General features: G+C 33.7%; 1 protein-coding gene across 1 annotated transcript in view; it reads left to right on the forward strand.

Moving 5' to 3' along the window:
• The first annotated feature begins 1,772 nt into the window (after nt 1-1,772).
• LOC111047281 (dynein heavy chain, cytoplasmic) overlaps nt 1,773-17,018 on the forward strand; it is a 163,206-nt gene continuing 147,960 nt past the window's right edge. The window contains exons 1-4 of the mRNA XM_039423746.1: nt 1,773-2,200; nt 13,209-13,305; nt 13,739-13,912; nt 16,166-16,421. Coding sequence (XP_039279680.1) covers nt 1,960-2,200; nt 13,209-13,305; nt 13,739-13,912; nt 16,166-16,421 — 768 coding nt within the window. The 5' untranslated portion in view covers nt 1,773-1,959. The remainder of the gene's footprint in view (nt 2,201-13,208; nt 13,306-13,738; nt 13,913-16,165; nt 16,422-17,018) is intronic.

The following is a 17,018-nucleotide window of genomic DNA, read 5'->3' on the forward strand; positions in this document are numbered from 1 at the left end:
TAACTTTGATGTTGCTATCCTTGTCTATCATTCGACAAAGCAGGTAGTACTATCCTTTTCTAGCTCTGCAACGAAACCAAATCTGTTTTGACAATGCAGGAATATAAATAATTGGGGCAGAGAATCGACAACACTGTTCTATCTTTATTCACTGTCATTATAACGTGGACCTTACTATAGATTCTAGGCCTATGCTGCGACGTCTCAATATCATAGGCCGGGGCCTTGTATTATTAGGACTATGGATTATGGACTGTGTACTATGTATTAGTTCCTGGATGATAGGAGACTACAAATGTTGTATTTGAAGTGTCCAAAACTCAGCGGTTATCCTTATAGCTGCCATTTTGCTTTTTTCATTTGGTAATTTTTATCTCAAGAACAAAATTGATCTGAGATTTGACATGAATATTAATGCTATAAAAATTCAACTTTAAAAAATGAAATAGAACTTTTCTATGTAAATTTTCAAAATGGCGGCCATTTAAAATTTTTGATTGCAAATTTCACGAAAACTGTTCACTTTACAAAAAAGTTATCAAACTTTAACAATATTTCAAGTATACCTCATTTATTAAGATTGGTCACAGAATAATTAATTCTTTTCATACTGCATGCATGACTATGAACAAACAAGATCATCTGAAAAACATTTTAAAATCAGCTGGATGGCCATATGGAGCCATACCGAGTTTCAAAGCTTCATACAATTGGAAATTGAAAATTTAATATTGATGTTTAAATGGTGAAAAAAGTGGTCATGCATGCATTACGAAAATAATGAATTTCTTTCTTATTACTCGACCAGGCTCAATAAATAAGGTATCCTTGAAATCTTGATAAAATTTGTTAACTTGTTTGTCTCTTGTAATTTTTGTAAAGTGAACGGTTTTCATGGAATTTGCAATCAAAAATTTAAAATGGCCGCCATTTTGAAAATTTTCATATATTTTATATTTATAGTTGAGTCTTCATAGCATAAATATTCATGCCAAATTTCAGATTAATACATTTCGTTCTTGAGAAAAAAATTCCCAAGTGAAAAAACAAAATGGCATCCATCGCTAACGTTACTAACCCATGCGCGATATGGTGCTGACTGAGACCGAGAGTGGTTTGTATAAAGGTGTGTACAGATATACGCGCCGCGAACATGAGGAATTCACTTTTAATCAGCTGACTATATCTGTATTTTTTACAGAAACGGTAAGATATAGATATAAAAAGCTTGGCATCAACTGATTAAAAGTGAATTGCTCATGTTCGCGGCGCGTATATCTGTACGCACCTTAAGGATAACCGCTGAGTTTTGGACACTTCAAATACAACATTTTGTAGTCTCCTATCATCCAGGAACAATACCCAAAAATGTTCTACACTATATACATCTGAAACACTCTGTAGATCTATATCATCCTTCCGTGCACATCACTATAATTGTCTGCTGGTCAAGTTCTGTCAAATAATGATATTCTCCATCTAAAGGATTGGAGATGTTACCTCAGACTACTCGAAGATTATAATATAGATAATGAGAGTGTAATTATTTTGTGGCATCAATCTTTTTTTTTCTTTTTCAAGTTCAATTCAAATCAAACATCAACCATTTCTAAGCTTCAGCTTGCGTTTATTTCAACACATAAGTAGTACAAATTTTGACCACGAGGGCGGGTAAAAATAGACTGTCAGCGTATCTCTATGGATCCAAGTTGTCTTCTATGAGCCAAAAGGAGCAGCTGATTCTTTGTCACTTCTCTTTTCTTTCCCATCCTCGATGATGATTCATTTCGGTGTCGGCGCTCATTCTCGTTCCTTCATGTTTGATTTGTTGGCGATGTGATTAATGTTCAATTGACTATTTGCGTTGATTTATTTCTGTTATTTCTCAAAAAGAAATTAAATGTTGATCTATTTATGTTCAATGTTCTTATAAATTAATGTTTATTTGTTGAGTTTACAATGGGCGATTCTCTTGAGGGCGTTGATGCTCCTCCGGAGGAACAGACCGTAGCAGTCGTCGAAGTAACGGATTTCACGAATTATCTCAAGAAGATCGTTCCTATTTTACTACAAGAAGATGAAATCAATTATTCTGCTCTCAATTCAGCGTTGGAAGACCGTAATAACGTTGAATTGATTAAAAAGTTTTTGGGCGATTCTCAAGTCTGTACACTTTTTGTTCAACGCAGTTCTTCAAAAGGTAAATTCAGTGAATCTTATCTTTCAAATAGATGACCGTTTAATACATCAAAAATAGCAATTAATTTTAGTTACCTTTGCTTTTTGAACATATCGTATTCAATAAAGTATTTTGAGACTAAAAAAAATTAATTAGGTTAATCCAAAAACCCAAGTTTATTATTTATTGAATCTTTTGAAGTTTACTAGTTGCTTTAAACCCAAAGTCTGCCTATCTTTTATCTTTATAGCAACATGTTTAAACTGGATTTTGATGGTTGATAAAATATTTATTTAATCGGTGTTTGTGTAATTTGTTAGCTGTGCAGCGTCTATTATAGGCTAGGCCTACTGTAGCCTAAGTTATTTATATTTTCTGAAAGTAGGCTACTTTCAAAAATATAGTTTTGCAAATTAGTGTTAAAATAGATAATAATATCACGTGATCTGGCTGGCTTAGGTCTGGTGTAGTGATGTGGATCGGGAATATTCCCAGTGGGAAGGAACTTATGATTTGGCATTATTTCCGGGAACATTTTCGAGGCCAAGAAATTTTGAGAATTTAAGAGAATATATGGGAACTTAAGGGAATTTATAAAATTGTTCTAAAAATGATTGAAATTGATCAATCCCACTCATATTTTACATCATTATAATCAATAAATCACAAATCTATTTCATATTGATCAAGATCAGCCACATTTTACATTGATATAATCAATGAATCATCATTCTTTGAGCCTGTTTTTGCTCACTCACTCACTGTCTTAAATACTAGTATAGTCCAGTCAATGATAGATTATAGAGGAAAAATTTTGGAACAAAATTTTTGACCCCGTAGCTCTTTTAAGGGTTGTAAGGGGGTGAACATATCAAAAGTCCTCATTTCTACCCCCAGTGCTAAGGTGGTGGGGGTGGTTTGAAAGTGCCATATTTTGTTGTTTGCATGTATCTCGAACAATATGCGCCTTTGGGATATTTTTGTCGAACACAATCATAATATTAAAGCTCACAAATTATCCTACAAGTTTCATTTCCAACATTTTTCCACATCTCTCATAGTTTTCTAGGTATGAGCTCTCTAAGGCATCACATTTTGAAAAAAACCCCTTCCGGCTCCAATTTTTTCATCGTTTTGGCCTCATAAATTTTTAACGATTCATTGAAAAAATCCGTGCTAATCACGGGCTCATAGAGCATTATATTCTCTTCAATTTCACCTATGGTCTCATTATTTTACGCATCTCCCAACGATTGTTGCAGCCGTTATAGTGTTGAGTGTGAAATCTTCAGTTTAACAACAATAGATCAATTGTCAGGGAAATTGGGAGGGAATGTTTGGAACTCAATTTTTGACTTCGCAACTTTGTTTGAACTAGCCTAGTTAGAAGGTGAACATATCAAAAGTCCTCATCCCTACTCCTTGAGCTTAAGGGATGAGGGTAGCTTAAAAGTTGCATTTTTTCATTTCTGGCTGACACGCATGTAACTGGAAAACAATGCATTCTAGCGATATGGCTGAATAAAAATGAAGCAAGATAAATTTCCTAAAGGTTTGTACAGTGGAGTTTTGATATCTTCTTTAGTTTTTGAGATATTCACTTTTAAAAGTGTAAAATCTTTGAAAAGATAGTTACGGTATACTTTCAACTTTTTGCACTTTCAGGGCTTATCACTCAACAACAATGCATCGAAAAAATGTAATTTTTTACACAGGGGGTAGGAGTAAGGAATTTTAATATGATTACTCCCTTACCCCCTTAAATACTCAGTGACAGTGAGTTGTAAATTGTGTTCCAAACTTTTCCCTCTATAATCTTTCGTTGACTGGACTATTACTACAATTTATAAGCTATTCATCCTTATATTTCTTACATAAATCTGTTGTATAACAGGTGATTGAGCCCATGTGTAACAAAAAACGTCTTTTTCGGTCATTTTTTATGAAAGAAATCATAAATTTCCTTAAGTTCCCATACATTCCCGGCAATTTATGATTTTTGGGAATATTTCCTTTAAATTCCCTGGGAATGTTTCCTCGATCTTAAATTCCCGGGAATTTTACATCACTAGTCTGGTGTCAGATTTTCAGGTCGCAACATATTTTTATGTTAAAATGATTGCTTATTTATATACTTACATTTCTTATACATGATAGATAGGCCTATATATCGGGGGCACTTTAGTATATGGGCCGCGCAATGTAGCATTGAGACCTACATAGATCGATAGAGGAGGTCAAGACGAGATCAACCATGTATAATATTGTTGTCGATTTCCAAGGATTAGCTGGAAAAACATGGCTGAAAGTTGAAAATTTTTATATCAATTTTTATTTTTAATAATGTTTTTATGGCTACAATATGTTTTAAACTAGCGCAATCTTATGTAAAATTTGACGAGGAATCCAATGAAACTAATTTCAGGTTCGTAACTTCAGTAGTTTTTTAGATATTGCAAAAAATGTGCAGAAAAGTGCAAATTTTTTGCTTTAAAAAAGGTTAACTTGTTTTCATGTTGATTAATAGGTATTTTAAACTATTGGATCTGGCAGAATCATAAATTCTAAAGGAAAAATGTCCATTCACTTGATAGCCTAAACTCAAAATTATTCGAGATATTTGGAAAAATAAAAAAAATGCACACTCAATACTTTTCAATTCTCATATTTATTTATTTTTTTACTACTTTTAGTGACTACTAAATTGACTAAATCTTATTGTTATTTTTGCAGGGAATAGATTTGAGAAAATTTGAGAAATTTTATAGATTATTAAGATATTTGGAAAAAATACAAGAAAATGTAGTATTTTAGCTTTAGAAGAGTTCAATATGTTTGCATAGGCATAGAGCAGACCGATATTGAGGATCACATTTTATTCAGCTTCCAATGCAATTCAGAAGCTTTAAAAGATTGTAAAAATAATTGAATCAAATCAAGCTTTTCCTAACCCAAGCTTTCCCTAACCTAAGCTTTTCCCAAACCTAGTTTTTCCTAACCTAAGCTTTCCCTAATCTAAGCTTTACGTAACCTAAGATTTACCTAACATAAGCTTTTTCCAAGCTAAACTTTTCCTAACTTAAGCTTTTCCCAACCTAAGTTTATCCCACCCAAGCCTCCTTTAACTTAAGCTTTCCCTAACCTAAGTTTTTCCCAACCTAAACTTTATCTAATCTAAGCTTTTCCTAACCCAAGCTTCCCCTAACCTAAGCTTTTCTCAAACGTAGCTTCCCCTGACCTAAGTTTTTTCTAACCTAAGCTTTCCCAAATCTAAGCTTTTTCTAACCTAAGTTCTCCCTAGGTAGCAAAAAATGGAGTTTCAATATTTGTATTTGCCCAAATATCTCGAACAATTTTGAGTTTAGGCAATCAAGTGACTGAACATTTTTTCTTTAGAATTTATCATTCTACTAAATCCAATAGTTTAAAATACCTGTCAATCACCATGAAAACAGGTTCACCTCTTTTAAACAAAAAATTTGCACTTTTTCGCACATTTTTTGCAATATCTCAAAAACTACTAGTTACGAACCTGAAGTTAGTTTCATTGGATTTCTCGTCAAATTTTACATAAGATTGCACTAGTTTAAAACATATTGTAGCCATAAAAAATTATAAAAATCAAAAATTGATATAAAAATTTTGAACTTTTCGTCATGTTTTTTCAGCTAACCTTGGAAATCGACAACAATGTTATACATGGTTGATCTCGTCTTGATCTCCTCTATCGATCTATGTAGGTCTCAATGCTAGATTCCGCGGCCCATATATACTAAAGTGCATGATAGATAGACATGATAGATAGGCCTATATATCAATGAAACTGTATGTCACGTAAAAAATAATATATGTTTATATTTTTTATGTAAACAAAATATATATACTAGTAGTTCTGTGAACAGTAGACCTCACGCAGTATTCTCATCCACAAGTACCAGATGTCAACTGTTTTAAATGTTAACAAACTCAGTTCACGTTTGAATTTGTATTTCATATGATATAATATTCATCCAGTTCCGTGATGATCTTTCTATCTGATGAAAATTAATTTTTTAAAATAAAAAATCTGGTGTGGCGCACTCACACAACTTTCCTTGCCGTTTTGAAAATTGATCACCCGACACTAGTGTAAACGCGCATCTCAAGTCAAAGATCTGAGCTAGCTGGTTACAGGTCAATAACGCTGGATACACACGAGATCTGCTATCTCTTCATAGTGAATGAATTAATATAATCAACAGTTGCCAACAGTTTGCAATTGAATAATTACATTTTCTCAAATTTCAAGCTTATTTTCAATTTTAGGTGAAAATGTTACTGGACATTAATTGAAGAGATGTCCATGCTCAATCGTTTCCACTAGAAAATTTTTGTTTAAATTATATCTGAGACCTGATAATTGGAAATCTAAAATCAAACTTTGCATAGATGGGGCGGAGCTCCTGAAATTTTTACAGATATGGGACTTGTGGCAGTTGATATAGCTTATCAATGAATTTTTTAGGTATAAATTTGATCAAAATCGTTGGAGCCGTTTTTGAGAAAATCGCGAAAAACCCGGTTTTTGACAACATTTTCGCCATTTTAGCCGCCATCTTAATCGCATTTGATCGAAATTGTTCGTGTCGGATCCTTATAGTGTAAGGACCTTAAGTTCCAAATTTCAAGTCATTCCGTTAATTGGGAGATGAGATATCGTGTACACAGACGAACATACACACACACACACACACACACACACACACACACACCACACACACACACACACACACCCTTAAAACGTATAGAAAGAAATTCAGAAATTGGGGTACCTTAATTTTTTTCGGAAAGCAATACTTTCCTTACTTATGGTAATAGGGCAAGGAAAGTAAAAATATTATAATTTCTCCAGCATTTATTTAGTTCATTTGTTTATTTTTATTCACCTATTAAATTATTTTTTTCGAATGTGGGAATAACAATAATAATAATAATAATTTTTTTCTCAATAAGCATTCATTACAAACACAACATTACTACTAGAGATAATTATTCTATTGAGAAGACACTCCCGAGAAAAATTCTATTTTGGGAGTTGCCATCAAACTCCATTTGTATAATTTATTTGATGCAATCAATTAAAAATAAATTAACTTAAACCATGAAATGTAAATATTCTAACAAAAGAGCTTACAGTCGGAATTTTTCCAAAATTTATTAATATTTTAATAAAAAATGAAAGTGAATGATGGAGACAGTACTACCTTATGTCTAGTAAAATATTGTAGTGTAAAACTATAAGTTTTTTTTTCAAGAGAATATGAAGAATGAGGATATGACAATGAACATTAATCTATGTTGAAAATGAAAAGAGAGAGATGAATGATGAAAAGCGGCTCTGCCAGTTATTGCCAAAACAAAAGCAAGCGTGAGAAAGAAAGAAAAGAAAACAGCTCGTTCCGTACCTTTCAAGCTTTTATTATTTAATTATAATTCTGTTTGTGTATTGTGGCTTATGGGTGCAATCTTAGCTTGTGAATTTAACTATTTTTTTTAAATAGGTCTTCGATCTCATCCATTGTTAACAGCCATTTTTCAATTTCTTTTTTGAGTTTTAGATAGCATGTTTGCTTTCTTGCCACGATTGGTAGGTTGTTGAATATTTTAGGGGCTACATAGGAATAAAATCTACGAAAGCATTCTTTGTTTGGTTTTGGGGGAAGTAGACTTCCCGCTGAACGGAGTCCACAAGTTTCCCGCCGTGGATTGACAAGGTGTCCACTCCTATTGTAAAAAGTTAGTAATACTTTATAGAAGTACAGGTATCTCAAAGGCAAAAGGCCCCATTCCCTGAACAGCGGCAGTGAACTTGTTAAGCGAGGTTTGTTTGCTATAGTGCGAATTATGTATTTTTGCCCAGTTAAGATTGGTTTTAAAACAGAAAAGTATGCACCTCCCCAAACCGTTATTCCGTATTGCAGCCTGCTCTCGACAAGTGCAAAATATAGCGTTCTCAGCAAGTGCTTAGGGCAGATTTTGCGGATGAAATATAATTTTCTACATGTCACCCTTAACTCTTCTCTCAATTTTTGTATGTGGTGTGCCCAGCTGAGCTTGGAATCGATTATTACGCCTAAGTATTTTACAGACTCAGACTCCTCAATTCTGTCACAGTTGCAGTCTATGTCAAGATTTTTGCACTTATCGGTATGAGAGGGAATAGCTAGAGGTTGTGTGTTTTCTGCTTTAGATTTTAGTTGGAAGACGATAATTTTTGACTTTTTAGCGTTGATCTCGAGGGAGTTAATTTGAAACCACAGGTTCAAACGGCGTACATCGCTTGTAATCATTTGGGTCAGCTGAGTCTTAGTTTCAGCGCAGTAGCTCAGAGCTGTGTCATCAGCAAATGCTGTCAGCGATCCAATAAGGTTTCCTTCGCACAAATCATTTATATAGATCAGGAATAATTCGGCTGATAGTCCTGATCCCTGCGGAACGCCACAGGATGAGTATCTCTTGGAGCTTAATGCGTCACCTACTCTCACTTGCTGCGATCTGTCCGCAAGGAAACTTGCAAACCATTTGTTACATACTCCCCTTATGCCGGCGTTATTCATTTTATTTATTAGAATTTTATGTTCTACTGTGTCATATGTCTTCCTTATATCAATAAATAAACTTGCACATTTTTTACTATTATTCACACCATTGTATATTTCTGACGTTAGTTTGAGCATAGCATCTTCAGTGTTACGTCCTTCCTGAAAACCGAATTGATTTTTACTGAAAAATTTATTCTTTGATAAGAAACTAACTAGCCTAACTCGTACCAGCCTTTCCAATAATTTGGCAAAAACTGACAAAAGTGCAATGGGTCTATAGTTGTTGGGGTTTTTTCTATCACCTGATTTGAATAATGGTATGATTATTGCAGTTTTTAGTTGTGTAGGGTAAATACCAGAGCTCAGACTTAGATTATATAAATACGTCAGTACGTCAGCCAGGTGTTCTATCATACTCTTCAACAACTCAGCTCTAATATTGTCAAATCCAGGAGCTTTTCTTGATTTCATTGACATGGCTGTTGCTTTGACCTCTGAGACTGTAATAGGAAAAAAGACCATCGAACCTGGATATTTTACTTGTTGAGGAAATAGCTTGTCTACTAATTCTGAATTCCTTGGTTCTAGAGGGCCCTCCCCATCTAAAGCATTTCTTGTGGATGATACTAGAGCAAAGTGTTTATTGAGTTCATCGGCAATTCCAACCTCGTCCTCGATCGCTTCCCCATTATTATTGACAATTTGCTTTATTTTCTCGTCGCTTTTATTTTTTCCGATTAATGAATTTAACAATTTCCAGCTATCTTTAGAGTTACCTCCCAAATTATTAAATGTATCCTGAAAATATTTACTTTTAAAATCGTCTATATCAGCTTTTAATTTATCTCTGTATTGTTTGTAGTGATTATTTAATCTGATATTATGTGGTAGTTTTTTGTTTTTTTATACAGTTTATTTTTTATTTCAACTCGATTTAGTAAATTGGAGGTCAGCCACGGTTTGTGTTCGTTTAATTTCCGCGCCTTTATGAGTTTATCAGAGCTAACAGCATTGATACAATCCTTAAAAATTTCGATAAACTGATTGAAAGCAAGGTCTACCTGTGATTGATTATAAACGCTAGTCCAGTCAACCTCATGTAGCCTGATGGAAAGCGCTTGATTATCAATCTTCCTAATTTTCTTGTTATTCCTAGCCTGAGATAATGACTGATTTAGTCTATTTGTACATAGGTTAAGATATAATTCAATAGTGCAGTGGTCGGTAATTCCGTTATTGCAAACATTAGTTGTTGGATTGAAACTATTTTTAGTGGCTGTATATCTAAAGAAAAGGTGATCTATGCATGTATTTGATGTGTTAGAAATTCGTGTGGGCTCATTCACATATGACATGAATCCAAAGCTTGACATAATATAGTTGTACTCTTCAGTTTGTATGTCATCTTCAAGAAGGTCGATATTTATATCACCGGTGAAGATAACATTTTCCTCATTTCCTAACTTTTATCTCATCAAAGAACAAATTCTTAGGCAATGAATGAAATCTATACAATGCAATGATGCTCAGTTTAACATTATCAATAGTGAGATTAACTTTCAAACCGTCTGCCGAAACTATTGTAATCTTATCAGCAGTAGCTACCACACTTTCGTCCAAGTACACAGCCACTCCACCTGCTCTATAGTGATCATTACAATTTGTGAAACATTTATAACCTCTTATTTGATACAAGTTAGATTCATCACTGTAAATCCAGGTTTCTGTTAATATTATGCAAGTAGGTTTTATAGTACACTTATTCACAAAAATGGAGAATAGTTCAAAATTTTCACGCAAACTTCTAATGTTTTGAATCAAGCATGAAATTATGCTATTCTTACGTGTCATTCATAATGGAAAAATAGGAGTTCGACAATATGAGATCAGATAAATTAATGTTAATAAATTCACTGTTATTCATTAATTAATACACTTGATTCATCATTACCTGTATCAGTTAGATTGACGGATTCATCACTTACACCACGCTGTTTGCTTTTCGTTGTTTCCAGTTTGTCTAGGTCATCAACTGTCTCAAGAGATATTACGGTTTTCCATCACTTTTCCTCATGAGAATCTTTCCATTTCGTATCCATAGGTATTTGTACGCTTTTTCAGTTTTTGCAACTTTTGCCAGGGCTAACACTTTTCTTCTTTCTGGAGCGAGGCTCTCGTTCACGTACAGGGGAATGTCGGAAGGAAGATTTAAGTGACGGGTCGAAAAATCTCTCTTCACTCGGCGCCTTCGTAGAATTTCCTCTTTGTCAATTCTCCTTGTGAGTTTGATAATAATCGGCGGAGTTTTTTTGATCGCGCGTTGGGAGGCGGTGACAATTATCAATTTGCATATCCGTAAGCTCATGTCCTAACGCCTTGCTCACAGATTTCACTACACCGATCAAGTCCTCGTTCTTTTCCTGTGGATAGTTGTGTAGCTCGAGGCAGTTGGAGCGCGTATACTGCTGAAGATCGGATACAGCTCGTTGTAGGTTATGATTTTGTTTTTTCAGGATATTGATTTCTAACGCCTGAGAATCAATTTTTTCAAGGCATAGTGCAAGCTGCTCCTCCTGTTTTTCAAACTTATGAAGGATATCTGCCACGTCTTCATGACACGAATCTATGGATTTTCCCAAATCTAGTTCCATTCGTCGGATGTCTGCTCGTACTTCGCTAATCATCTGGACCACTTGTTTCAGCGAGATGTCGTCCGAAGACATGGAAGTCTCGAAAGCGATACTCCTTCTCTTCTCTCTGGTACAGGATTCACACCTCCATGTCTTTTTGTTGTCGGTTATATACTTGAGGTCGCCCGTTTTCAAACCGACACAGTTGCCGTGAAATTTGTTGTTGCAGTCGCAACAGGTGACTGCATCGTTGCTCGATCTCACAGATTTACTGCGCGTGTGGCAAGACATTACACTAAACTTGGATATTCAACTGAATACTTTTACTAAATTCAACGTTGAAACAAACAGAATAAAAGTTGTTCGGAACGGAAGGAAGCGATAACGATAAGAGAGCTCGGAACAGACACAACCTTCTCGCTCGATTGCTAATCGTCTACTGATCTACTGAATATTGATACTGATGGACACGCATAATAATACCATGACTGCAAAAAATATATTGAAACCAAAGACCTTAAAGCTGCGATTAGACCAAATTTATTTAAAAAAATGTTAACTCAATCCTTTCAGATTATATTAGATTGAACATAACTTATCATACACATGATGAACATATGTGTTTGTCAACTTCCGTTCAATCTAATAGAATCTATAAGGATTAAGTTGTAACCATTTTGTTAATAACTTTGGTGTAAACCCAGCTTAAAGATGCATACCTCTTTAATGTATTTGATTGAAACTATAGACCTTATACAAATACAGTAATAGACTGGCTTCTCCACACATCTGTGTAATCATTTGTCAGCTGATTTATGATGAATAATTCTATAGTCTGATTTTTAATCTAATATTGGCGTATGAAGGAGGCTCCTTTTTCCTTTTATATTATCCTTGAAATGCAAAATTTCCAAAAACCTTATATATACGTATATCGACGCGCAATTTAAAAAGGAACATACCTGTCGAATTTCATGAAAATTGATTACCGCGTTTCGCCGTAAATGCGCAACATATAAATATATATAATGATCTTACTTCGCAAATATTACTTAAAATGAATAATTGACGAAAGATTTTCATTTACTTTAGAAAATCGATTTTAATGTAAATTATAATATAAATCTCAATAAATCTTAAACTGTACAAATATGAATATTCAATGATTCTCTCATCAGCTCTGCTGTTAGTTTGATAAACAACATTAGTAAATTATTAACAAGTCATATGGTTCATATGATTAGAAAGAAGAAGCGTGAATGTAGAGCAACCAGCTTCTTACATATATAAACATTTAAACATTAAGAGAAATGCCAAACCGTCGACTTGAATCTTAGACCTCACTTCGTTCGGTCAATAAATTTTCTACTCAAATTTCTTTTTAAGAAAAATACCTTTTATAAATAACCATTCTTTAAAATATTCTTTAATAGCCTGTTGAATTATATGCAGTTTTGTAGTCTGACTTTTGTAGCATTTTTGTAGTCTGACAAGACATTGCTTGAATTCATTGCAGTAGCAATCTTTTATTTCTTTAGGGATACCTACTTGAACACATGAACACCTTTTACCTTTCCTAAAAGCAGAAGATTTTTCAAATTCAAGTTAATTAAAAAAATTCATTACCGAATCCTATTTGACTTTATTCTTTGTTAAGTTAGCATATGTTTTTCAACAAGCATTTAATTTATCAGATGTGCAAGCATTAAGTATTATCATGTAGTACCCTTGTATAATAGTCAGTAATGCAGTCATATTATTGTATCCTCTGATTTGATTTTGTATCAATCTGTGTCTAATAATTATTTTCAATTGCAGATGATGAAAATGAAGGTGGAGAAAATGAGGACGATAAAGAAGTTTCTGGCTTTCTTATATCCAACGAAGTATCGTTTACTAATCCTAAGATGATGAGGTAAGAATTTTGGCTACTTCTAAACGTGTAAAACTTAGTGGCTGAGAGAGACATGTTCAATTTCAATCCTCCAGAGTTCCGAAACGATAGCTTCAATCTGATATAAAAAATAATTTTCAAGTTTGATGGTATACAATGATTCAGATAGTCATAAAATGATATTATACAAATTAGATTTGTCCAGTTGAACACAATAAAAACTTAGATATAGAAGGAAACTATTTTTTCATGTCTATCCTGTTTCATCTTGGTTTACAACATTTCTCATTATTTGATGCTTTATCATTTCCTCCGGTTTTTGTTTTATTAGGAGTTTCATCATTACGATAGCTCTTGAACACTACTTTCAGAGCTATCATTTTGTATTCTACACTCACTTGGAGGTTTGTAGTTACAGTATTTGTTGTAAAAATAAATGTATGGTTATTTGCAGTGTGGCTTTTGTGAAGAGAGGTGGTGTGGTCGAGGCAGATAAAAGCATTCAATCGCAGATAAGAGTGATGAATTTCAGCGAGGGATCGCCTTACGAAACCCTCCACTCATTCATAAGCAAATCCATGGCTCCCTACTTCAAGAGCTTCATCAAGGAATCAGGCCGTGCTGACAGGTGATATTTCACTCTTTTCAGAATAAAAAAGCGCATTCAGTTGATAAAGTGCTAATCTATGAGATTGGCACTTCATAGAGAAATTTATAATTCTTATTTAATGCGAAATGATTGACAGACAAATTACAGGTTTGTTAATTGTTGAGAATAAATAAGATTATATATGAGATGATTTATGAGTAGGCCTACTCACAAATCGATAAAAAAATAATGAATACCAAGAGCTTACAACGTACTACATTCAATTCAATATCGTAGAAATGTCTTTCTGTGATGAGTTTACGTTATTGAGCAGATTTTATTTTTCAGTTATTTTACCTACCCACGGATATTATCATAGCCACCTCTAATACAAGACCCCGGCCTACGATATTGCAACGTCGCAGTGTCAGTAGGCCTAGAATCTAATACATGATTGGTGAAAAAGATCAGCTGGTATTTTTTATAATCTTTTTCACCAATCATGTATTAGATTCTAGGCCTACGCTGCGACGTCTCAATATCGTAGGCCGGGGCCTTGTATTAGAGGTGGCTATGATATTATTCAATCTTTATACATTTATTGAAGTTGATGTACAACCTTATAATAAAATATGTTTATACTTCAATAATGAACAATTTAATAATACTTTTATAATGAACAATGTTTTAAACTTTTTCAAATGTTATTTGTTATATTTATAACACAGAGTTTCAACCCTATTTTTAATGTAAAATATACATTATTTTTATTTCATTTTATTTATTTTTTATTGATTCATACAATAAGTAGCCTACATCATTAAAATGTAATAAATACATTTGTTAAATTGCTACCTGATATACTTCTAACTAATTAATTATTCTCCAAATGCTTTCATAACATTTTAGGAGTATCAGGTGAATATGACGTTTAAGGCTTTAGACTTGAAACAATCCACTCAAAATTATACTGATTAGCTCACGATTTCATGTATCCTATTCCTATATTTTTGGATTTGTGAACACATACCTTCGTTCTAGGCTACTGTACACTGTACATACATTTTTTCCAGGTAGAATTTGCACTTTTTAAAGTCTGTAGCTCTGCATAATTGCTACTTTATATCTAGGTTCCAATAAATAATGGGTCAAATGAACAATGGATCTATATCTTCTGGAATTAACACTCTTGTAGTAGTTATTACTTTGGATTGAAATGGCTAATTTTTTATCAAGCCTGAATGGCATAATTAAAGTTTTATCCTTTTTTACATTACCTTATTATTAAGCTAGTATCCATTGATCATTTGACACGTTGTGAGACCGGACTCCCCGCAATTATATTTGGTACTGACAACACAAGCCCAGAAAGTAATCGGTTGCGTCAATGAATGTTAGTGATCATTTTCATGTTTGTATAGTGTACAGCACCGATGCACATTTGCTGATCATTCACTTCATAATAATTAAGACTTAAATTAAGCAAATCACGAATTTTAGACTCATTTGAATGTCAATTCCTGTTTGGATGAATTGAATTTTCAAACATTATTATAAAATCATATGTCGTTATATTATACTTCTGCATGCTCTCAGTACCTGTCTAGTGAATCAATCCACCTTGAATAATCTGATTATATGAAATATCGTGATTGAATTCTATCCATTAAGAAGTGTCTTATCAAATTATAATGATGACTTGTAAATGGGAAATAGAATTTTAATTCATGCTGTAAGTTTTATTGATGGAATAAATTAATTTGAAACTCAGACCACAATTGCTCAGGATTCACTTGCCAACCGTTGACCATGGACTCTTATTGATATCGTAATTGTTGACAATAATTAATTATTGTTGTTTTCCTGAGGGATTCGAATTCATACTTTAGTCAGAGAGTACATTTCTTTCGTTATATTTTTACATAACTATTGTCAACAAGAACAAGTCGTCATTATAGTTCTGTAAACTAGAACATAAATAACATAATATTTTGAAGCTTCTATTTCCTTATATTATGATTATGTAGGCCTATGATTCCAGTATTATTCACAAAATAAATTCTACTTTTAGATGCAATCAATGGTGCATCAATTCACTTGATTTGATGGTGATATTGGTTTGATTTTTTAGTGTTTTTTTTTGACGAAAAAGAAACCCAAAATGTATTGGTATTTATTGGCCAGTAAAAAATAATCTAAAGGTTATAAACAGAGCACAGTTATTTTCAATATGAAGAAAACTGTCAACTAAGATGGAATTCAGTGTGGATAATAATGATATTGGGTTGGCAGAGACGGCGACAAGATGGCGCCGTCGGTGGAGAAGAAGATGATCGAGCTGGAGATGGGTTTGCTGCACCTGCAGCAGAACATCGACATCCCGGAGATCACACTGCCGGTGCACGCGACGGTGGCGGCTGTCATCAAGCGCTGCGCCGAGGAGGGTCGCAAGCCCAAGGTGGCCGACTTCGGCGACAAGGTCGAGGACTCCACCTTCCTCAACGCGCTCCAGAACGGCGTCAATCGTTGGATCAAGGAAATACAAAAGGTTCATTTCGTTGTTTATTTCAAAATTGTTTTTGTATGTTGTATACTTGTGTATTTGAATGAATATTTTTTTTTTTTTTGACAACGCCTATTGCAATTGATTTTTTCTAATAGCAATAAACTTATGCTTATCGCTGTAGACAAGGTTAAATTCTGTATGCTTCAGAAAGATTAGGTATTAAAAAGTATTAACGTTTATCTCACTTAGGCTTTGCTCAGCTGAAGCCGATCTCCTGGTGACAAATGATTTTGTCGGAGAAGGCTTAGTTATTAAAATTGTGCTAGACCCTGAGATCTGCGGATTTTTATCTGATCAATAATGTGATCCTAATTCTAGTGGTTTGAGGGTCTTGGAATTAAAAACATAGATATGCGGTTGACTGACTGCTCTTATAATAATGAGAATAATATAGAGAATATTACAAAATACATCTTTACATGGATAATCTAATAATCAATCTGTCTTTAAGAGACCGAATGCACATGTCTTTAAGAGACCAAATACAATATGTCTTTAAGAGACCAAATTTACAGGGCACATCTGATATTGTAGTGGGGGTATCAAGTACTTATCTAAGATCTGTCGTCCTCGAGTCCG

The sequence above is a fragment of the Nilaparvata lugens genome, chromosome 1, assembly GCF_014356525.2.
Source record: "Nilaparvata lugens isolate BPH chromosome 1, ASM1435652v1, whole genome shotgun sequence".
NCBI classification, from domain to species: domain Eukaryota; kingdom Metazoa; phylum Arthropoda; class Insecta; order Hemiptera; family Delphacidae; genus Nilaparvata; species Nilaparvata lugens.